This window comes from Xenopus laevis, chromosome 8L, assembly GCF_017654675.1.
Source record: "Xenopus laevis strain J_2021 chromosome 8L, Xenopus_laevis_v10.1, whole genome shotgun sequence".
NCBI lineage: Eukaryota > Metazoa > Chordata > Amphibia > Anura > Pipidae > Xenopus > Xenopus laevis.
Genome location: NC_054385.1, coordinates 94,343,618 through 94,367,503, shown reverse-complemented (window position 1 = coordinate 94,367,503; position 23,886 = coordinate 94,343,618). Strand labels below are relative to the sequence as shown.

The window sequence follows — 23,886 nt, the reverse complement described above, 5'->3', positions numbered from 1 at the left end:
AGGAACGGTCAGACAAATAAGATGTAAACCATGAAAGAGCATTGTCACGATTACCAGCCGAGTATAGAATGTCTAGGAGGAGTGTGTGGTCAACTGTGTCAAAGGCTGCAGAGAGATCTAGAAGGATAAGAATGGAATAATGACCTTTAGACTTTGCCAGTAGAAGATCATTGGTTACTTTGGTGAGTGCAGTTTCAGTTGAGTGTGATGGGCAGAAGCCAGACTGCAGGGGGTCAAGAAGGGAGTTGTGAGTGAGATGCTGGATCAGGTGTTTGTATACAAGCCTTTCTAGTAATTTGGATGCAAATGGAAGAAGGGAAACTGGACGATAGTTGGGTGGGAGAGCTGGGATCAAGGGAAGGTTTTTTGAGGATAGGAGTGATTAGTGCTTGTTTGTATAAGGATGGAAAAGTACCAGCAGAGAGTGAAAGATTCAATAGGTGAGTAAGTTCAGGAGAGAGTGTATCAGAGATTGGATAAAGGAGGCGAGAGGGTATGAGGTCAAGGGAACAGGTTGTGGGTTTTGAGCTGGCTAGAAGTTTGCTAACTTCATCAAGTGATGCAGGGATGGAGGAGTGCAGAGTGGATGTGAGTGGACTGCATGTGGGTCTGAGATTGTGGTCAGACGGTAGGCTCAGCCTAATGAGATCGATTTTTAGTTACATTAATGGGTGGAGGGTGCAGAGGGGGGCAATGGAGTGAGTTAAATGTGGCAAACAGTCGCTGTGGTTTAGGGGACAGAGTGGAGATTAAAGAAGAGAAGTATTGTTCTTTAGCTAATGATAGAGCTCGATTGTAGCAGGAGAGCATGAATTTGAAGTGGATGAAGTCAGGATCAGTTTGTGACTTTCTCCACTGTCGCTCAGCTGATCTATTCTACTACATCTTCTGAGGTACCAAGTTACACTAGTGTGCCAGGGTTGGGGTTTAGCTGGTCGATTGTGTAGGTAGGTAGAAGGTGCAAGGGAGTCAAGAGCTGTTGAAAGAGCATCGTTGTAGAGAGAAGCTGCCATATTGGGACAGGAAAGATTGTTAATATGAGAGATGGATTATGCTGATACTGTTGATAATTGCGTTAAGGTTTCTGTATGTGTGGGTATTAGTGACTGATTACATCAGTTAGGGATCTAACTAGGAGGCACACTGCAACTGCTTCTTAGTATGTAAATGAAATAAAGGCAATGTTATGTATATACCCAGCAAGTGGTAATTTGGAAATGGAAGTGCCAGTTGCTCAGCAGGGTCCATTTGTCATGCATGGGGGGGGGGGGGGGTGATTAGAATGAATGAATAAAATAGCAGAGTGCTCCCTGGCACAAGTCTGGGTGTTTCTCAATTCTTTTGCTTTCCAGTGACCATGTTACTTTGGTCATCAGATACAAGAGCAAGTGTATAGATAGGTTTGGATCCTTGTAGCAATAATAATAACAAAGTACAGTATCAATAGTATGAAACATTTGACTACATGTTGGCACAATGAGGATAATTCACACTAACTAATAACTGTGAGATGAGGCTTTAGAGATATCAAAGGCTTCTGTACTTTAACTGTAGCTTAGGTAGTGTACATTGCAATATAACTTTTGTATGTTTTAGAATGGAGGAACTAAGCAACTTTTCAATTGGTCTTCATTATTCTTTTGGTTTTTTTTTTACATTTTTTAATTATTTGTCTTCTTTTGAATCTTTCCAGCTTTGAAATGGGTTCACTGACCCCCAGCTCTGTAAGGCTATACATTTATTGTTATTGTCACTTTTTATTAATCATCTTTCTATTCGGGCCCTCTCCTATTCATATTCCAGTCTTTTATTCAAATCAATTCAGGGTTACTGGGTTCATTTCTCCTTATAGGAGATAGCCAGGGAGGAGAAATCGAGCGTCGAACGATGGATCGTCGCCCTGTCGCCTTTTCAGAAGAGGAGTGCAGGCGGAGATTTGGTAAGTTATTTCTAAATAAAGACTTTGCGATTTTAAAGTTTAATATGTGTTGGTCTTTTTTTTTCCGTAGTATACAAACGAGTTTTTTAAAATAACATTTTGATGTTACTGGTCCTTTAATATGCAAATCTAGGCCTGTTAGACCCATAAGCTAATAGTGTATCTGGTACTATTGATAGCAGCATAGACATGAAGTGGCTAAGCAACTAGATTGTAAATAAAATACTCCCTCTTATAAAATACAAGGATATTGTAAGTTACCGAGGAGTTTCATGACCATATAAAAACACGAGGCCGAAGGTCATGGAACTCCAATGAGCAGCAAGAGAACTGGACGACATGATTATGAGAAATAAGTTTCTTATGAATTACACTGCTAGTGCTACTAAATCAGTTTTATGGCTGCTACATGATCTAAATGATATAAGGAGTTTGTAATGATAGAATAGTCATTATCATACAAACAAGCTCTCTCTGATTTCTAATTACTTAAGAAGAAATCCATCTTTTAGGGAGTCTTCATTCTCAATGACAAAGCTTGAGGCACCGGTATAATAGGCTTGTCCAGAGACTTCAACCACCACTGCTTTGAAATTGCCGCATGCAGTTTCCTAAATGGAAACAAAAAGATTGGAAATAATCAGCTGCAAATGGGATGAATTGGGAAAAATGAACACCTATTGCTCTCTCAGAAGAGGAATGGGGAATACTTCATGTAACGCCATTTTACATTTCACATTTTGTTGCCGTAAAAGTGAGAAGAGGTGACGACTCTCCCAATTGGAAAAAATAGCTGTGTGATTGGCTGGCTCCCTGTTAAGCTATGGGACCTGTTCTCATTGTTACAAACACCACCAGAGAACGAGCCTCTTGTACATTACCTTAACTGCTTTTCCAGTGAACAGAGAGTCTGTTGCACCACTCTTAAACGTTCTTATTTGTCCCAACTGTATTAACCCTTTGTGGTACTGCAGAGCAACACGTGCCGTCACACCAGAACCAGTAGGGCTGCGGTCAACCTGGTCGGGAGAAGAGTTACACAATAAAAGGATTAACTGCAGTTTAATTCTCTTTGCATTCAGTGTGTTACTAAAGTCACTGACAGCAGGAACATTCTTTGTTGGAGACTTATAATAATAACATTCTGTATATACTGTATGCAGTGCTACATATGGAAAAGAGAACTAAACCCTAAAAATGAATGTGGCTAAAAATGCCATATTTTATACACTGAACTTATTGCACCAGCCTAAAGTTTCAGCTTGTCAATAGCAGCAATGATCCAGGACTTCAAACTTGTCACAGGGGGTCTCCATCTTGGAAAGTGTCTGTGACACTCACATGCTCAGTGGGCTCTGAGCAGCTGTTGAGAAGCTAAGCTTAGGGGTTGTCGGAAATTATCAAGCAGAAAATGAGGTTTGTCTGTAATATAAGCTGATGCTACAGGGCTGATTATTAAATTCTGATGCTAGTTGCACTGGTTTCTGAGCTGCCATGTAGTAATTATCTGTATTAATTACTAATCAGCCTTATATTTGTGCCATTTATATTCTATGTGTACTGTATATTGTGAGTGGGTCCCTAAGCTCAGTAAGTGACAGCAGCACAGAGCATGTGCAGTGAATCAGTAGAAAAGAAGATGGGGAGCTACTGGGGCATCTTTGGAGACACAGATCTTTACTGCTAAAGGGCTGTGGTTGTCTTGGGCTGGTACAGAAGCACAAAGCATAATCTAAAACATTTCTGGCCTACTTCTTTAGTTAAGCTTTAGTTCTCCTTTAGCCTAGTGGCGGACAGGGAGATTAGTCACCCACAGTAGTGGAGATTTGTTGCTGGGCGACTAATCTCCCCATGTGCCACCACCCTTAGCGCAGAGACACATGGAGAATCGGGGAATCGGCGCTTTTTCAAAAAACAAAACACTTCTTTGTTTGCAAGATACAGAGCAGTGTTACCTGGGACTCTGCAAAGACACATATGTTGGCAGTCGGATCATCGCTGTAAGAATCTTTTCCATCGGTTAATATGGTGCCATAGAGAAAAGCAAGGTCATCACTGTCTGGGTGGTTCAGTTTAACCTGCAACAGATTTGAAGAAGACATAAATGATCAACAACTGAAGCCGATAAGGTATTGCTGTTAGCAGTGTGTTACTGATTAATGTTTATAGCACACACACATGCAGTGTTATGTTAATAAGAGTACACGATTAGTATGTTATTAACCATGAGCCAGGCCATAGCATGAATTATAAGTAACTCAGCAGCAAGGGGGATAGTTAATATTTTGGCCCGAGCTGGCAGGTTACCTGGGCTTTTACAGATTCCGTCACTGCCGCTGAGACTTCTACAAGATCCCTCGTCCTTGAGGAACATACATCCAACCCGAATGTCTCTGCACTAACAAATGCATAAAATGCTCCACCATAAGCAATGTCCACTACTACCTTCCCGTATCCAGGGACATCAACAGTAACATCTAAGAGCACAAAACACCAGGAGAATACATTCACATACTGTAACTTATTTTAGCCTAGAGCAGTGATCCCCAACCAGTATTTCGTGAGTAACATGTTGCTCTCCAACCCCTTGGATGTTGCTCCCAATGGCCTCAAAGCAGGTGCTAGTTTTGGTTTTGGTTTCATAAAAACCAGATGCACTGCCAGAGTCTCAATGTAGGTAGGTGCCAATCACAGACCTTATTTTGCACCCCAGGAACATTTTTTTCATGCTTGTGTTGCTCCCCAACTCTTTTACTTCTGAATGTTGCTCACATGTTCTAAAGGTTGGGTATCCCTGCCCTAGAGCCTCAGCTTCTGGTCTGATCATCATTATATTTATAACACACAAGAGCCATAAATATCCATATATGCTTAGTGATGTCATTTGTGTCATGACGTGGATTTTCATGACTCATACAAGTACTCTGCCTGTGGCTCTGTACCTTTCTGTGGTCATAGAATTCCTCAGTGACATCTAATATCCTTATAATACACAAAAGCCATGAATATCTTGTAAATTATATCCTTATAAACGGTGAGTTCTGATGTCATAAGTTATAAACGGTGAGTTCTGATGTCATTTCTGTCACAAATTTGTGTATTATAATAAAGTACCCCCAGTTGCAAAATATGAGGATATTAGAAGATACCTCGGAGTTCCATGATCGGTAACTTATAATATCCTTATATTTTACAATAGGGGGTACTTTATTCACTATATATTTCACACTGAGGTGGCTTCTATATCCATATACTATCCATAACACCAAAGGTCTTTTTTTTTTAAACCCCTGAACAACAATGTTTTTTTTAAAGGAGACATATAGGGTAAATGAAAAAAACCCTAATTTGGTAGGCAATTGTCAAGAATATACGGTGTTGCTTTACCATGGTGCTAAAAATTAATATTATCTATAAAAAAAGCCCCTTTATTGGAGCTCCCTATAGATGTTCTCGGGTCCCTGTCTGTGTTTCAAATGAGGGGAGGCCGTGTCCCTGCCAGAAGCACAGTAGGAGGGGGACAGCCAATCACAGCCCTGCAGTCACACAAGCAAAGACAGGCTTCAGTTTCCTATCAGGTCCTGCTAGCTGCTGATTGGTTCTTGTCCTACAGTGCAGTGAGCCGAGAGCCGCCGGCTCCCCTGTACAGCCTGGGAATTCAGGGAGCAGGAAGTGGAAGAGAAGGGAGGGATTATTAGGGTTTTTGCAGAAATATTCAATAAATCAGCCTGAAACACTCCTTTTTAACCACAATTCTAAATGAGTATAATGCACTGGTACATTCTTATTTTTTACTCAAAATGTCTCCTTTAAAAAACTTTCATAAGGAACCTGACCACCAAGATTTTTTTGGGGGGGGGGGGGTGGAGCGGCCACCAGTGTTTCAGTGTCTTTTTTTTTTAAACTTATAGGGGGCCAAAAAATTTGTTGTACAGGGCCCTGTGATTTCTGATGGCGACCCAGCATACAAATTCTGCTATTTATGAAACATTTTCCATGTGGAAACAAAAGGCTCAATAATAAGCCCCTGTGCAGCCCATACGTGTGTCGTGAGGAGTTCAAACTAAGGGCTAAAACAGGAAGAACTTTGTAAAGCCGACCATAGACGCAAAGATGTGATCGTACGAAACATTGTTCTTCCCCATCTCCTGATCAAATAAAGTAATAAAAGAACAGATCAGCCGATGTTCTGCCCCTGACAGCAATCGTACGATAGTTATGTCCGACAAAAGCTGGTGACAGTCTCCCACTGAAAATCGTACGATCGGCAATACATGCAGAGATATTACCCACAGCCGACAGAAATCTTTTAACCTGGCCGATTAACCAAACGACCGATCTCCGTGGGGCGAAAAATATTGGGACTCTCTACACACGGCCCCAAAATCGCACGAATCGTTGATTCGTACGATCAGATCTTTGCGTCTATGGCCAGCTTTAGTCTTTTGTTTGAATCAGACACATTTTAGAAGCTGAAATAAAAAAACAAAATCAAGGCCTCTGTGAGTCAGGGAAAGGGGGCATCTCACCTGTGGCAAAAGCAAAGGCGGGGACACTATGGAAGCGGACCGAGCCAGTGCGCCCCCCTGAGGAGTTGACAAAAGCGCGCACCAGTCCGCACGGGCACTGAATATTCACCGCTGTCTCCGGCCCCTGCGGATCCTTCACTAACCCATAATCCAGTGCAAAGCGGCCGAGGGCAATGACTGCATGTCCGCACATGGTGCTGTAGCCTCCATTGTGCATGAAAAGCACCCCGAGATGCGCCTCCTCCTCGTCGCCTGGCACTAACAGGGCACCGTACATGTCTCGGTGGCCACGGGGCTCAAACATAAGCACCCGCCGAAGCCAATCCATGTTATCCCGCACCCAGCGCCGCTTCTCTAGAATAGTACGGCCCTCGGGAGCTGGGGCCCCGCTTAGCACGATCCGCAAAGGTTCCCCGCCAGTGTGCATATCCACTACAGACAGCACCGGCCCATCATGAGGGGGCAACTGGGGCAATCTAGGGGCAGCCATCACTGACTGTGCTGTGGGACAGAGCTGGAGCGCAACTGCCGTCACCACTTTTGTGCATTCTGGGGGTTGTAGTCCAATAATGATCTGTAAGCCGCAGTGTGGGACGATTCTGCAGATACAACTGCAGCCATATTTACTTTGGCAATCTTCAACTGTTCGGAAGCAGTTCGGGAGTTCTAATTACAAAAGGAATTGCTAACGAGCAACTTTTATTAAACGCTTAAGTAAGTGGTACCGTATGGGGTTGTACATATATGATTGGTATTACGTTATTATTAGTTCTGAAACAGAAGTACCATTTGCCCACATCAAATATGGCACCTGGGGGGCTCAGCTGATTAAGCGCAGCGCATGACGTTCAACTAGGCACGCCCCCGAGACGGAGGTTTGGCTATGGCTACTGCTGGTTGGTAGGAAGGGGACCCCGGGGAACCTCGGCTGAGCTGGGGATGGGTGAGTACTAGTCCGGTGTTATGTGGAGAGTTATCACTAATGTATCTTGTATTCTTGTGGTGTGAACGTGACTGTGCTATGAAAGATATAAAGCTCAATGTGTATATTGCTGGTTTCCATGGATATTTGTCTTCTATGATCATATTGGATCCTTACATGCAGGGGAATGTCTGGTGTGATAAAGTGCTGGCTGCTTCTACTTATGATTTCATTTCATGCAGCACAATGCCCAGTGTATCAGTGCAATTGTATAGCATTTATAGTAGATGCTTGTACAGAAGCTGTATTATATGCCAGGAAACTAGAACTCACAGCATACCCTGAGTAACAGTCGAAATCTAGAAGGCGACACAACTACTTAATTATATAAACACGTATAAAACACATATGTATATATATATATATATATACACACAAATCTTTGTTAAGCGCCAGCATGCACTCTGCTCAGGTAGCCTTCGGGGTGCACGGTCAATTTCTCAAACATACAGTTTAGTTTAGGAATTAATCGTCCCAGGACCAGCACTTCCCTTTGTAAAAATTCTCCAAATTTTATTTAGATACACATCTCAGTGTCCAACTTTTCGGCCCTTGTTAGGACCTTTATCAAGCAGACAGACTTTATTTCGATATATGATTTACAAACACGGCGTCTGAGGTCTGACGCGTTTCGTGGCTACGCACTTCCTCAGTGAGTTTTTTTTTGAGAGTCTCTGAGGAAGTTCATAGCCACCAAACGCACCAGACCTCAAAAGCCATGTTTGTAAATCATATCAAAATAACGATTGTCTGCTTTTACCGGTGATCTGAAGTAGTACGATTCTTCAAAGTGGTCCCAGAGTGCGCTGCTCAGACAATTGATGTACACAGCTAGTTGTATATCAACAAGAGCTGGAAGGCTGCTGGACAGATATTCCTGCCCTATAGTGTTGAGCGAAAAGTTTTGCAGCAAAAACATGACACCCATAGACTCCAATGGGAGGGAAAAAAATGATGTGCGTAACCACTTTGCAAATTTTCAATAAACAGGTAGGATTCATCCACCATTACTGGCCTACAGATTTGTGGCGAGGTCACAAAGGCCTGGGCCAAGGGCAGCAAAATATTTGTGGTGGCATGCCGTCCAGCTGCTTTTTGTGGAGCACAGCTCCCCCGCGTTCGCAGGGATGGGGGAGTATGCGGGCGGGCACTAGGACCACACACCCTCGGGGTGACCGCCCACTAAATCCAGCGCTGCCTATAACCGGTGTTATATTGCTTTGATTAAGGGTTAAAACTTAATGTTGTTTAGTGACTATTCTGTAACGTCAATGTCTTTTCTATATATTAAAAAAAGCCCAAATCCCTAAATCCACATATGAATAGTATATATTTCATTTTAGGCAAATTGCATGCAGATTTATTTTCAGACTGAATTTAACAGTACTCTAATGACAGAGGGGAAAAACATAACTGTAAATAAAACCAAAATAAAAATCATAACAAACCTAGTCTTGTCATCAGCGTGGCTGTTTGGTGTGCTGGACCATAACACTTGTGTTATACTTTAAATTCGGGGTTCCCAAAGGGCAGGACAGTAATGAAAATGATAAAAAATTCAGTTTAAATGGACTACCTTCTTTATAGAGTACATGTGCATAAAGGGTCAAAATTAATTTGCTAGAATCAGTCATTAGGTCAGTGTTGCTCCAAGCCTGTAGATTTGCTTCCATGTTTCCCTATCACAGGAGGTGCTCAGAAAACTCATTATGCGCTTGTCCCAGGTTTTCCCTGCTGGCCTTTTCAGTGCTAACCTTTATAAACAGCAGCCCCTGAGTTTTACAGGTGGGAAAGGATACCATTCATTAACCAGTCAAAAATCTTTTGTTATTGTCTGTCAGTCACCCATTGGTCAGCTCACTTAAAGGAACAGTAACAAAAAAGTGAAAGCATGAATCCTGTGCCTTTTCTCCTTTGTTCTATCTTGAATGGCTGCCCCCCATGGCTACATAGCAGCTTGTTTATATAAATTATAGTCTGTCTGCATCAAACACTCCAGTTTTACCAGTGCGGAGCAACAGTACAGTATATTTTAATTACTTTAATAAACTTTCAGTTTTTGATGTTACTGTTCTTTTAATCATGATTATGGCTGTTTCAGCTGGACTGTTACACTTTATGCTTTTCATTGTTTGTAACTGTCTTTACAAGTAACAACTAACTGAAAAGTGTCACAAGTATCACATCTGAAATGTGCCTCACGAGGATCTAATTGACTTAAAAAGAAAATGCAAGTGCACTGGTGTCAATTTTGAGACAGAAGAACAAGCACAAATTAAGTTCTATTCATTTCCAATTGTAGAGAAAGTGAACAGTAGAGTCTTGTCCCAGGCGATTTTAATCCATCTGAAATGGGCTGTCTGAAGAGTGCTGTACACAACATTAGCCTAAGGGGCCTATTCATCATGTTGTGCAAAACAGCGGAGAAAAACATCACCAGTGATATTGCCCTTAGCAACCAATCTGCAATAAGATCTCAACAGTCACCTGCAAGTTAGAAAACAAAAGCAAAGGTCTTATTGGTTGCTATGGGCAACATCACTGGTGAGATTTTTCTCCACGGTTTTACATAGCATGATAAGTGGGTCCATAAGGGGCCTATTTATCATGTTTTGTAAAAAGTAGCAACGTTAAGCATTGCTAGTAGTGATGTGAGGGCCAGCGAGATACCCGCAGGTTTAGGCTGACCTCGGCACACCATTGGCAGCTTCCAGTTTTATAGGCGCGTGCCCGCCACTCCCCTTTTGTGACATCATCGGCAGGGTGGGTTGGCGCAGGTCTATATAAATAGAGGTGGGTGCAGATGAGTTCGGGTTGGTTGTGGGCAGGTTCGGGGTCAAGTTTTTCTCAACCCGCACATCACTAATTACCAGTGATGCCCAGCTACTAGATTTCAACAGTTAGAAAACAGAAGCAAAGATCTGATGGTTGCTATGAGCTACATCAACAGTAATGTTTCACTCCGCTTTTTACACAGCATGATAAATAGTCCCCTAAATGTCTTGCACTAGATCTTAACATTGCTGCTTGGGTATATTACTAGTCCAAAAACCCATAGGAATCGGACATTTTCGTTCTAGACGACACATGATCCCTGTAATACCCAATAGCATTTTAGAGCTTTCAGCCTCTGTTCAGCAGTCTAGATGAATGTTAAAGAGCAGCAAAGAGCCAGCAGCCGGGCCCCATTATTTATATAGAATTGCCCAACCTATAGACACGGGTTTGCTGTTTAGCCGTTAACTCCACTGGTAGTCTAGGTGCTGCCACTACAGTCAAGAGGTAGATTTGCTGCTCTGTGGGGCCTGGGCTTGAATCCTGCCTTTTAGAATGCTCTGCTGCGTTTTACAATCAATTGTGGTGTTCTGGAAAATGAAGGTCTCTATAAAAGAAAAAACATTGTACAACAGTTGTAAAAATTCAGCAACATTGTTTTTTTCTATTTTTTGTTTATCTTTTTGTTTCCTAAGTTAGGTTGTATTTCATTATAATTGCATCTGGCCTTATTAGTAAAACAATATTTAAGTTATGGAAATTATTGAACTATTGCCATTTTATATTCCAGCTGTGGACATGCATAAAACATGCTATGGGGAATACTGTGGAAAACCTGTGCTGGCACTGAATGGTACAACAGAAATATATGGAGATTGTGGGGTGAGTTTTACAAAATATATATAAAGCTGTGTGTGTTCCCTTCTGCCAGCTCCATAATTTAGGAACCACACATGTTATAGTCCTGTTAGAGAATGCCATTTCAATTCTGAATATCATCAGCCGTAACACATTCATCATGTTAAAATGTTAATGGGCAGGGAATATTTTAAGCAAAAGTAATGTCAAATTGAAAAGCTATCAAAGCTGGGTATAAACATTTTTATTTGAAACATTATGTAGTATTTGGGACTCTGCTGTTAAAAATGCAGGGAGTTTTAGTTGTAGGATGGCACATTGGAAATCTAGGCTTGGTATGAAGTGCAGATTTGTATCCACAAGTAATGTAATGAGCAAAGCTGGTCCTGTCTAACCGATAAACTGTAGATACTATAGGGTATATTTATCAAAGAGTGAAGTTAGAGATCACCAGAGTCCTCTAGAGTGAAATTCTGCCACTCTCCATTCATTTCTAGGGGATGTTTAAAAGAGAAATTATCAATGGTTCAAAAAGTTCTTTGTTAAATACGCCTTTCAAAATCCCATAGAAATGAATGGAGAGTGGTGGAAATTTTACTCTAGCAGACTGGTGATCTTTAACTTCACTCTTTGATAAATATACCCCCAACTGTTAGCTTTGGGAAGGCTTGGAGATTTAAAACCATAAAATGCATGGGTTGCCTCTCTAACATTTTTTTCCCTACTTTCATAAACGGATAAAGATTCTGAAACAATGTTCCTACCTACATGGTATAAAGCTCATCCTCAGACTTGCTCTTTTGTTTTTTACAGATCTGTCCAAGAGGCCAAACGATTGATCACAGTAAAATCTGCAGACAGTGCTTAGAATCTCCCGAGCTGTATGACTGGTTATTCCTAGGCTTTATGGCTATGCTGCCTTTGATATTACATTGGTTTTTCATTGAGTGGTATTCTGGGAAAAAAAGGTAACTGAAACAGCAATCTTTCTATTCAGGCCCTCTCCTATTCATATTCCAGTCTCTTAGTCAAGTTAATGTATGGTTGCTTCGGTAATTTGCCTAAAGAATAATGCATCACTTTAATTGTGAGCAACAGAACTGACGCAATCCCCTCTCCGACAATTTTTAGCTCAATTATTTCCAATTGGTGAAAATGCACAAAAGCAATTTTACACTTTTATGCATCAGATTGTGTTGAGCACAAATCTGCTTTCCCAATTCTGGGGGATAAAAAACATGATGATTTGCACCTGAAATTTCACTTGGCACCCTGAACTTATAGTATTAGTATTAACGGCTTTGGTAAGCAGAATGTAAAAACTGCCTTTGCCAAGTACTATCTGTACTGAAGTGACCTGTTAAGCTGGCCATAGATGCAAAGATCTGATCGTTCCAATCCTCGAACAATTAGACTTCCCCATCTCCCGACCTGCCACGAACCATTCAGATCAAATAAAGTAGTAAAAGAACAGATCAGCCGATGTTCTGTCCCTGACAGCAATCGTACGATAGTTATGTCCGACAAAGCTGGTGACAGTCTCCCACTGAAGATAGTCAGATCGGTAATACACGCAGAGATATTATCGTCAGCCTACAGAAATAATCTAACCTGTCCGATCGACCAAACGACCGATTCCATGGGAAGAAAAATGTCAGGACTCTCCACGCAAAGTCCGAAAATCGGATCTTTGCGTCTATGGCCAGCTTTAGTCTATTGCGGAAAATGAAACCTAGTGCAAAAATGCAATTGCCAATAGCAACCAGTCGGCAGCTCGTTTGAATCCTGTGCGAGTTGAAAAATCAATGCAAAAGGCAGACTGGTTGCTATGGGCATATATATTGGTAAAGTTTGCACCATTGTTCGCAAATCAGCCCCATGTTTCTAAACTCTATAAGGATGGCCATGGAGTTAATAGAAATTCTTAATGAAGAATTGAGTTTATGTTTAGTTTCAACATGCTTCTGCTCGGATACTTTTATGCTGCAGGTAAGAAAACATAAAATGTGTTTTATTTTTCTTCCAGTTCTAGTGCACTTTTTCAACACATAACCGCTTTATTTGAATGCACAGTCGCTTCTCTGGCAACTTTACTTGTGAGTGAACCTATAGGATACCTGCAACTTAATTCCTGCCGAGTACAGAAGCTGTCAGACTGGTATACAATGCTTTATAACCCAAGCCCTGATTATGTGAAAACATTGCACTGTACCCATGAAGCGGTCTATCCTCTGTAAGTACTGCATGCATCACATAACTTGCAAGTGAAACAATCTGCTTACATATATATTTATGCTTTCTGTCATTAGGAAAGGGGTTTCATTTTAGCCACAGTAAAATAATTTTCTAGAGATGATAAACCAGAGCCAATTAACTTTTTACTACTTCTTAATTTGCTTTGTAGTTACTTAAAGTGATACTGTTTGTGAAAACCAATAGCAGTTTGCCATTATTACTACCAAAGTAGGGCCATTACATATTCTTTTCTGCAGAAAATGCACCTCAAGCCTCCCTCAGCCTGGCAGTACCAGCATCAGTAATGATAGGGAGCTGCAGGGGCAATGATACTTTCTTGTGCTCATTTGTAGTTAATGTAGCAACCAGACAGCAGTGAGCAAGTCAGAATACATTAAGGGGCCAATTCATTAACTTCGAGTGAAGGGTTCGAAGTAAAAAAACGTCGAATTTCGAAGTATTTTTTGGGCTACTTTGACCATCGAATGGGCTACTTCGACCTTCAAATCGAAGGATTCGAACTTAAAATAGTTCGACCATTCGATAGTCGAAGTACTGTCTCTTTAAGAAAAAACTTCGACCCCCTAGTTCGCCACCTAAAAGCTACCGAACCCAATGTTAGCCTATGGGGACCTTCCCCATAGGCTTGGCTAAGTCTTTTTGGTCGAAGGATAATCCTTCGATCGTTGGATTAAAATCCTTCGAATCGTTCGATTTGAAGGATTTAATCATTCGATCGAAGGATTATTCCTTCGATCGTTCAATCGCAGTTTTTGCGCATAATCCTTCGACTTCGATATTCGAAGTCGAAGGATTTTCATTCCCAGTCGAATATAGAGGGTTAATTAACCCTCGATATTCGACCCTTGATGCATCTGCCCCTAATAATAGAGGAAAAAAGTTGGCAATACAAAATAAAAATAATGATGAAATGTAAGCCTCACAGTCAGTCATTTTTGTTGCTGGGGATGTTGTGATGTATGCTACTTATGATTAGCAGTACATGGGTTACACTGCTATCTTGCAGCGAGCATAATTGAAATTAGAATGGTGACTATGAATCTTCATTTCAACATTCAAATCTATCATTCAACCACGACCACTGCATTCAGCAGTCCGATATAAACACAATGCTCTTACTGCATATGTTTCTATTTTTCAACAGGTACACCATTGTGTTTATTTACTATGCCTTCTCCCTGGTGTTAATGATGATTCTCCGGCCTCTATTGATAAAGAAGATTGCTTGCGGATTGGGAAAGTCAGATCGATTTAAAAGCATATATGCAGCCCTTTACTTTTTTCCAATCCTAACGGTTATCCAGGCAGTGGGAGGCGGTCTGCTTTGTAAGTCACACTACAAAATGTTAAAATAAAAATTCCAGTATAAACATCGGAAACACAGTCTGATTAGCACTTGTAAACTAAATGTAACAATACATATGCCCTTATAAAGTAGGAAAGTTATTATCACTGGGGAGGCGACAAAATTTTACCCCACCGTGATTATAATCACTTACTTCATACCCTGGGTCAGTGAAACTATTAGCAGAAAAATGCCATGACTTGGGTTATTTCTATAGAAGTTCATTTACCTTGATCTTCTTACACCTCTATCTTTTCGCTGTTCCTGGGCAGATGCAGGGGCGTGAAAAAGCTGGTGTTTTGTATCGAAATTCAGCTTTCACTCTTCTGCGAATGCGCCTGCCTTAAACAAAGAAAGATGGAGAAGCTGAAGAACATGGTAACAAAGAGCTTCTACAGAAATACCCTGGACTGGTGCAGGTTTTAGCAAATAAGATTATAATTAATGGGGTGTGTCTAACATTTTGGCATCCCCCCAGTGATTATACCTTTTAGTTCTTGATTTGGTTTATTTAGAAGGCATAATTTATCATTTCATTTATTAACCAGATTTGGTTCATAAAGATGCACAAGAGATGGCAAGTGACAAACAGTTGCGTTATTATTAACCACTTCTGGGTAATGCTTCCTTCATCTTGTGCAGTCTGCCTCCATGACAGGTATAAATAGCAAACAAAAGTAATTGGAGACCCCAGGGTTTCTTTTTTCTACATGATCATAGAATATGATGTACCTGCGAGCATTCCACATTTCTTATAGGGGGCATATACTAGTCTTCTAAACACCGTTGCAATTTACATTATGGGAATTATTTATTAAACTCCGAATGCAAAACTCATGATGACTCGTGATTTTTTTTTTTAATATAAAATCAGACTTAAAAAAATCACAAATTTTTCAGAATTTATTAAACCCGGAGGATGAAAAAGTCAGAATATGAAAATCTTGCATCTCAGACCTGTTGAGGTTACATATAAGTAAATGGGAGAAGTCCCAATCATTTTTTTATGTGCTCTGGGTTTTGGGCAATATCCCAAAGTTTTCAGGTAAAAATTTCGAAAATCGGATGAAAAAGTCAGAAATTTGTGAAAATCAGATTTTTCCCTGCAAAGATAATTTTTGGGAAAATGTAATAAATAATCTTAAAAAATCTGAGCGGATTTAATCAGAGTTTGTAGCAGAAAATATTGAGATAATAATATATGTTTTAATTCACAATGAGACACTGCTAATATAATTAATGTGTAACAGAAGCTCCCCCTGTTTTATCTGGCCTGAAGTCAAAATAACAAAATCCTAATTTACTGCTACAGGAAGGATCTCCTGATGCTTCTCTGCTCAGGTCTATCCGAGTGTAAATTAAATTTGGCTATAACAAATTCATATTATTAGCAGTCTAAAAAAAATATGCAAATTGCAAAAGTGCTCAAAACACCACAGTGCATTAAGTTATACAGGTGGGTATATGAAAAAATGGCAATTTGCATCTACAGATCATGCTCATTTAAGAAGACAGTCCTCTCATTACCTACTGTTAATGCTTAGCCTCCCTTTTGCTTTCTAGATTATGCTTTTCCTTACATCATTCTTGTGTTATCTTTAATAACACTGGCTGTCTATATGTCTGCTTCAGAAATAGAGGTAGGACTATCATTTACAATGTTTGGATGTGTGTTTGAGGTTTGTGATGTATTATTTGCTTTCTCTATTTTATTAGGAACCAAAGGTTTATAAAGGGCGAGTAGAGTTTATAAATAATTTGAACTTCCCACAATATCTAATCCTATAAAACAGTACATGTGACCTCAGCCTGGCATTTATTTATTACAGGGTATATTAATGCACTTACCTGTGATAATGTGTCAACTTTTCCCTCCTGTGAGTGAAGACCACTTAGTGTATCACTGAATTTCTCTGTTATTGTAGCTGTATCAATGAAAAGCTCACAGTGCATCATAATGCCTTATGTCACAGTGATTATATACACACACACAGTGATTATATACACACACAATGATTATATACACACACACACACAAGTAGTGGTCTGTACTAAAACTTGCTGGCAACAAACTTATGGCAGGAATAAGGATTCATTTTTTAGAGAGTTGATTATTTTAAAACCTATGGATGTAAAAGTTAAAACTACTTGTTCATACCTATGTTATAGATGCTAATGTTTCTGTCTCTTTTCTTCAAGTCCTTTAAGGATCTCCTGGTGAGGAAAAAACGGCTTGTCGTCCTTTTCAGCCACTGGGTTATTCATGTGTATGGAATTATCTCTATCTCAAGAGTGGATACATTTGAAAAGGACCTGCCTCTTCTTGCTTTAGTCCCTGGGCCTACCCTCTTCTACCTGCTGACTGCCAAATTCACTGACCCATCGCGGATACGATTGGAAGAAGGCAGTGGGCATTAAATGGAACTTTGGCATTGGGAATTAACATATCCCAGGAAAATTCTTCCTAACCAGCCGCCAGTGATGTGGTAAATGTGGTTCTGGCTATATTTTGCACTTGTGCTTTTACCATTGTGGATGAAATAATAACAAGAGACTCTTCTTTATCTTTGTTATTCTGCATTATTATGTGGACGGTGACATTCTGGAGCATTCTGCCTGTTGGCTCTAAAAATGCCAAGCTAGTGTTTGTTGGAAACATTAGAATTAATCATTTTAGCAGATAGCTTTATTTACTGCATCCTTCTGTCTGTGAGCAATGGTCTGTGCAATGGACTTTATCTGTACATAATAACTGTTTTGGTTGTGGATGATGTATAAGCAACACATCCAAAAGCTATAACATTAATATATTTATTTTTTAATTGTTTCTTGAATACAAAGAAACGAGAGAAAGGAACCTGTTTTTTTTTAATGTTCATAACTATGTTTTGTTTGTGTCATCAGAGAATAAAATCAGTGAAAAGATCCAGGGTCCTGTTCCAAGTCAGTGAGCAATGATAGATGAAGAATGACCTGAAATATAAAAGTAGAGGACTTCATTTCTGCTTATTGAAACCCGTGGAGTACAGTGCCTAAAACTGAAAATTATGAGTAAATAAATGTATGAAGGAGAAAGGGCATTTGATTGAACAAATTAGAGCTTTTATTAATAAGCAAAATGAATCGAGTAACAGCTTTGAAGGAAAAGTATTGTTACAATCTCAATTTTAAAGGGATTGTTTACTTTTAAATTAACTTTTAGTATAATTTAGAGAATGCTATCCTGAGACAATTTGCAATTGGTGCACAATGGGAATGCCAATATGAGGAATGCAAACTGAAAGAGCATTCCATCATTACTGAATTTCCCAGTCTTCTCTTATCTGAGTTATTGCCTTGAGTTTGATGTATTTTAGACCTGTTTACTTTGACTCCTGCAAAAGTCTTAGCATCCTTCTAGAAAATACAGTTTTCATTAATTCCCACTAAAGCATACAGGCTTTTAGACTAGTGGATTTTTTTTTATAAAAGGTATACTGTATCAGGTGATTTGTCTGTGTTCTGAGATGTTGTGCTCGGGCAAATGAATTGGTCTGTGTAAAGGGCCCACTGACAGTCCCGGATACCTGGCCGAATATTGAGCAGATATCAATTGTGCAGCTTTGAAAATCCTGTTTTGGGTGATAATTATGGATGTGAGCCACTGACACCAATAATGGTAAGTCATTTGAGAATATCTCGCTGAAACCTTTTCCTGATAGACAAACTAAACCACGCTACAGTTCAGATCACATTCCCTCAAAAAAAATATTCATACTTCAATTGTGAAAGAAATGCAATACTTTGGCACACAGGGAAAGTAACCACTGACTACATGTACCACAGGCTTAAAACTATTAAATTTGTTAGCATAATTGTGCAGGAACATTGCTATGCTTATTGCTGTTTAGGCAAAGCTATAAAGTGTAAGCTAAGCCAGTCATACTTTTACTGACACTTTAGGAAACATAGCAAATGGAAAATTCACCTTAAGAGCACCTGTCACCACCAAATTATTTCCTCAACCAGAGTGTCAGCTAATAGAGCCTGCGCTCCAGTTGGTGGCACAAGTAATTTGTCAGTACTAAAAAGGTAAGTTCCGCACTAGATGTACAAGATTGCTTAGTAACTGCACTCGCAGAACATGTGCTAGGATTGCAGTGCGCTTGTAAGACTTTGCGTTTCCTTAGGGAAAAAAAAAGAGCACTAGATGGTGTATTACCCTTTATTGAAGTTAACGGTATTTGGAAAAAACGTACATTCTAATTGGAACAGAATTGGCGTGTAGAATAATAACTCCCTTAGGTTGTGGAACGGACCCCGTACAGGATCGCAGTAGTCATTGACATGTCAGAGCTGTTACGGATGTTCTTTCAAGCCAGTCTTAGAGAGCGGTGGTTTATAGCGCGAACCTTCCTTCTCCATGACCTTTCGTATCAGCCTTACGGAGCGTTGTTCTTCGCGTCCTATGAACTCAGTGAAGCTTCTATGTATTGTTTCGTGTGAGTAGTCAAAGCTATGTACGGTTTCTTCCATTACTAATGGAAAGAATCCCTCTTATTATTTAACTGTACATAGCTTTGACTACTCACATGAAACAATATAAACAAGTTTCGCTGAGTTCATAGGAAGCCAAGTGTGACCCTTTAGAGACCAGATACGCCATGTGGAAGTAATCCGAAACGGATAACACCGGACTTGTGACCAGCTAAATATGAACATTGCTCTGTAAGGCCAATACGAAAGGACACTGAGAAGGAAGGTTCGCGCTATAAACCACCGCTCTCTAAGACTGGCTTTAAAGAACATCCGTAACAGCTCTGACATGTCAATGACTACTGCAATCCTGTACGGGGTCCGTTCCACAACCTAGTTATTCTACAAGCCAATTCTGCTCAGATTAGAATGCGAGTACGTTTTTTCCAAATATAGTTAACTTCAATAAAGGGTAATACACCATCTAGTGCTATTTTTCCCTAGGGAAACACAAAGTCTTACAAGCGCACTGCAGTCCTAGCACATTGACAAGTAATTTGTGCCACAGCTTCCTCTGGTAATGCGCATGTGTGTGACATCACATTCATTCGCATAATGAGTGCGCCGGGAGATGCATGGAACACAACATGGCCGCTGGTACAAGGAGCTCCCTAGTACCTAGGCAGAGGCCATTAAAAAAAAAAAAAGAACTATCCTTTCCATTCTCTAGTACCAGAATTTGGGGATGACAGATTTCATTTAATATTTTTATTAGGCAAATTCTTTAGAGAAAATGGAAAAAATTAAGATAGCTTCATTGCCGTCTAAAACCTTTGCATTTTTCAAGGATTTTTTAATAAGAATTTCTCCTACTCCGCATTTAAACGCATATGCCTTTTTTCCCCAAGGATTTTTTAAAATGATTTTTCCTGTGGCTATTTTCATTGCATGCATTACCTAGTCTTAGAATGCAATAGTATCAGAATATGAATGAAGAGATATCTGTAAATTGTCAGGTTAAACATGTATAAATGAATAAAAGTGTCCCACATACTACAAAGTAAGTGATAAGTTAACAAATATTTTACATACTTTCTTTGCTATCCAGAAGGGCAGCCAGTCCATTAAATTTTTCCTGCAGCTTGCCTTTAAGAAAATCCATTTTCTCTGCTCGACAATTAATTTTTTTAATGAGCTGTACAAGAGCATCTAATATTGATTCATCTCGATCTGAAAAATCCTAAGAACAAAAATGTAAAAAAAAAAAAGTTGAAGACAAATCTCAGTTCTGGGCTCTTGTAGAGTATCTGTAGCTGGGCCGATCCATTGGTTACCATGTGGCACTGCAATGTGAATGGCTCCCTTTAAGCAGACTTACTTTGCATACATAGTTATCCTTCTCCCATCCTTCGTGGAGTTGCTCTGAAGATAAAACAAATAGAAGTAAAAACATAACTCTCTCTCTCTCTCATGGAGTTTATTTTCTGCTACAAACTCCAATCAAATCAGCTCGGGATTTTTACGCTTATTTATCATTCGATTTTCCCGAAAATTTGCTTTGCGGGGAAAAAAAAATAATCAGATTTTCATGATTTTTCCATGCGATTTTCATGATTTTTTGGAATTTTCACCCATAAAGGTCAGGGTATTGCACGAAACCCAGCGCGCGGCAAAAAATCATTGGGACTTCTCCCATTGACTAGATGGCCACAGACGCACAAATAAGAGAAAAAAAAAAAATGATAACCACTTACCAATCAGAACTGCCAAATTGCCCTGTATCTGTAGTATAGTTGACATGTGTGCATTTGCTTCCATTACTGATTTATCAATATCTTCTTTGAGTTGCGCACAACACTGGAAATAAAATTGTATAAATAATAAATAGCTACGTTTAAAACAGAGAGAAATATAAAAACCAACCCTCTCCTGACACCAGAATTCACTTGCACCTAAAATTAATTGACCAGTAACATTAAAAGTGAATGAACCTACGAAAAACCATTTCATTGTGAAAATGTATTTTTACCAGTGCAGGACAATAGTACAATATATTTTAATTATTTTAAAACACTTGACTATTTTGGTGTTAATGTTCCTTTAATCTCTAGCCCGGGGGGAGGGTGTGGATTGGTGCAGTGGTCTGAATCTCATTGCAAATGGTTTAGAATGCATCAAACTACTTACTAATTTCAGGCGGCAATTCTCTATAGTGACAAGCTCCAGTTTTCTGTTCACTTCATAGATATCCTTTTCAATTAGCAGCATTTTCTCAAGATTACTTTGCAGTTCTTCAAATAAACCATTGCGTAGGTTTTTCAATGCAGTTTCCTTTGTTGCCTGCCACAATAAGTTAACAGTGATCATATTTGGCTAATGCTTTTTCAATTTTCATTGAGTCGAGAAAACAGATACAAAGAATAGTGTCAATATTTAGTTTATGATAAATATCTCTTTTTGCAAACATTTCATACAAATTACATTCAGGATAAAGTAACGTGGGATTCCTTTTATAAAAGTGTGCTAAAACAGTTGTTTGTAATTTTCTCCTACATCAATTTACAAGTACACAATACTTCAGGCATACCCAATAAAAGGGTTGAAGAGTTAGTTCTATATTAGTTCTAGGAGTTAGTTCCTGCAACATAGTTCTGCCAGTAAATGGTTTGTAGAGTTCCAGGTTACTCGTTTTAGCCAGTAAATAGTTTGGAAAGTAAGTTTCTGTAGAGCTGGGCGTACTCTGTACCTGGTTTAGTGAACTAGTCCCTGTAACACTAGACAGTCATCAAACTGTTCTGTAACTGGAGCTAGCTACGTCAGATAGGACTACTCTAGGTGATCTAGACAATGGCTCAGAAAAAATGATAGACACTTGTCCAAAAGAATGTGGGGTTTGCCATGAGGAATTGCAGGACCCCACACTACTAAGCTTGCAGGACCCTCTGCCCCGGGGAGGGAGCAACTATTTACCTTTTGGTCACCTGGGCCCCTTGGAAAAAGGCCCTAACAAATACAATGAGGCCCAATGTGTCCTTGACCATGCCCTCACCCTCCCAAGCCACGCCCCATAATGCCACCACAGCCCCGCCCAAACTCTGGCCACTTGGCAATATGAATTTGTTTTAGTGTGCCCTGTCCTTTCAGGAGCTCTTCCTCTGTAGAGTGGTGAAATTCAGTGTCTAATAAAGGAAGAAGAGGGGTAAATCACCTTCAGTTCTAACTTCATTTCTACATCCTTGAGAATTCTTTTCATTGACAACTCTAGTGACCTCTGCTGGTTTTTCAGTTCTGGAAATTAAGAAAATGACAAGTTTACACAAACATTCGTCCCAGGGGAGTTTTTGTAAAACATACATTATGGAAAGGCCCAGTGTTTAAAGCCCTGATACAAAAAATAAACCAGAGTGACTTCTCCATCTACAAAATGCTCAAGCAACTCCGAATTCCAGAATGGACCTTATTTATGAAGAAAAAAGCCCTAAAAAAATAGGGTCAGGCAAAACTCCAAAAACTTCGGAGCTTTCCCCAGAAACTACGAATTGTTTGAGTTTTCTGCAAAAACTAGGATTTTTCAAAATTTTCTGAGCCAAGAAAAATAGTTGCTTCAAATCCAAAAAATACATATACATTAAGGCCAGGATAGTCAAATATAGCATAATTTTGAAGATTTATCTTTTCTTTTAATCCTTACCCACAGCTTCATTTTTCAGTTGCTCATAATTATTCTGCTCTATGCTGTATTTCTCTTCTGCTTCCTTCAGGAGGTCAGCTTTACTTGCCAATTTTTCAGACTCTCCTTCAAGATTTCCACTTAAAACAGTCAACTTTCCCTTTAAATATATTTTGAACCAAAGAGACCACATTAGATGTATTTCTATAAAGAATATCGATTATTATAAAGGTGCTATATGTGAACTATTTACGTCAACATGGAAACTGTGCCAGAAAAACATGACAAAGTCCTGAGCATTTTAATTTGTGATAACTGGTGTTCTAAAACTGGAGGCAGTGTCGGACTGGCCCACCGGGATGGTGGGCCCCTGGTGTCCCAGTCTGACAAGGACTGTGTGTGAGTGCTCATGGGGTCATTCATGAACTTGCATTTGTGCAAAGTAATTCTGAAAGTAGGTAAATTGCGACTCATGCTCCCACCAAATCTGAGCTGCAACTTGTAACAGTTTCATACGTGATTTTAATGAAAGTCCATTGATGCAAGTTCTGTGCCCCTGTAAGCACTTGCATCCAATTGTATATGTAAGGGGTCAGAATAACGAATATCATTACAAAACACAAGGAGGCCTAAATGTTTGGGAACCCAACAGATTCCAATATGGGCTGGGTGGCAAAAAGAACAGCAAAATATTTTCTGTAGAAAAACACCTCTGTATTTAATTAAAACGCATACATCAATCTTTCTCTAGACATGTTTATAAAGGCAATATTATTTACACTGTACAATACACCTTTAGAAATATATCATCATTTAGTTATATAGCGCCGACAAGATACGCAGTGCTTTACCTTAGTTATAACAAACAGGGAATAAATGGTGGATAACAAACAAGGATTACAGAGTACAATAGGATTAGAGGGCCCTACAAATTAGAGTTTACAAAGTAAAGGTTAGGGTACAATTGAGATATTAGGATTTTAGAAACAATTTTGTGATTTACGATCCAGCAATGATTGATTAATTAAGGTACATCGAATAAGCTTCTTTAAACAGGTGGGTCTTTGATGATCACTT

At 39.6% G+C, this 23,886-nt stretch overlaps 3 protein-coding genes across 7 annotated transcripts in view; 1 reads left to right on the top strand and 2 right to left on the bottom strand.

Annotated features, from left to right (window-relative positions):
* Window positions 1–1,954: 1,954 nt before the first annotated feature.
* l3hypdh.L (L-3-hydroxyproline dehydratase (trans-) L homeolog) lies at window positions 1,955–6,958 on the bottom strand. The gene is made up of 5 exons (XM_018230675.2): window positions 6,469–6,958; window positions 4,247–4,416; window positions 3,895–4,017; window positions 2,821–2,958; window positions 1,955–2,550 (listed from the first exon to the last, which is right to left on the bottom strand). Exons 1-5 carry the CDS (start codon window positions 6,956–6,958, stop codon window positions 2,425–2,427), a joined length of 1,047 nt encoding a protein of 348 aa, XP_018086164.1. The 3' UTR covers window positions 1,955–2,424.
* A 102-nt stretch (window positions 6,959–7,060) lies between these two features.
* On the top strand, window positions 7,061–17,609 carry jkamp.L (JNK1/MAPK8 associated membrane protein L homeolog). 3 transcript variants are annotated; one of them, XM_018230677.2, is made up of 7 exons: window positions 7,061–7,182; window positions 11,016–11,107; window positions 11,897–12,051; window positions 13,110–13,316; window positions 14,484–14,665; window positions 16,248–16,324; window positions 16,884–17,609. In XM_018230677.2, exons 2-7 carry the CDS (start codon window positions 11,024–11,026, stop codon window positions 17,100–17,102), a joined length of 924 nt encoding a protein of 307 aa, XP_018086166.1. In that variant the 5' UTR covers window positions 7,061–7,182; window positions 11,016–11,023; the 3' UTR covers window positions 17,103–17,609. The 3 variants fall into 3 exon arrangements, with proteins under 3 accessions (XP_018086166.1, XP_018086165.1, XP_018086167.1); XM_018230676.2 differs by lacking the exon at window positions 7,061–7,182 and adding an exon at window positions 7,286–7,411; XM_018230678.2 differs by lacking the exons at window positions 7,061–7,182; window positions 16,248–16,324 and adding an exon at window positions 7,286–7,411 and having other exon boundaries at window positions 16,884–17,022.
* ccdc175.L (coiled-coil domain containing 175 L homeolog) overlaps window positions 17,495–23,886 on the bottom strand; it is a 29,685-nt gene continuing 23,293 nt past the window's right edge. For all 3 annotated transcript variants that reach the window (XM_018230673.2, XM_018230674.2, XM_018230672.2), the window contains 7 exons: window positions 22,831–22,969; window positions 22,348–22,427; window positions 21,327–21,479; window positions 20,894–20,996; window positions 20,518–20,561; window positions 20,232–20,379; window positions 17,495–17,657 (listed from right to left, as the gene is read on the bottom strand). In XM_018230673.2, coding sequence (XP_018086162.1) covers window positions 17,629–17,657; window positions 20,232–20,379; window positions 20,518–20,561; window positions 20,894–20,996; window positions 21,327–21,479; window positions 22,348–22,427; window positions 22,831–22,969 — 696 coding nt within the window. In that variant the 3' untranslated portion in view covers window positions 17,495–17,628. The remainder of the gene's footprint in view (window positions 17,658–20,231; window positions 20,380–20,517; window positions 20,562–20,893; window positions 20,997–21,326; window positions 21,480–22,347; window positions 22,428–22,830; window positions 22,970–23,886) is intronic.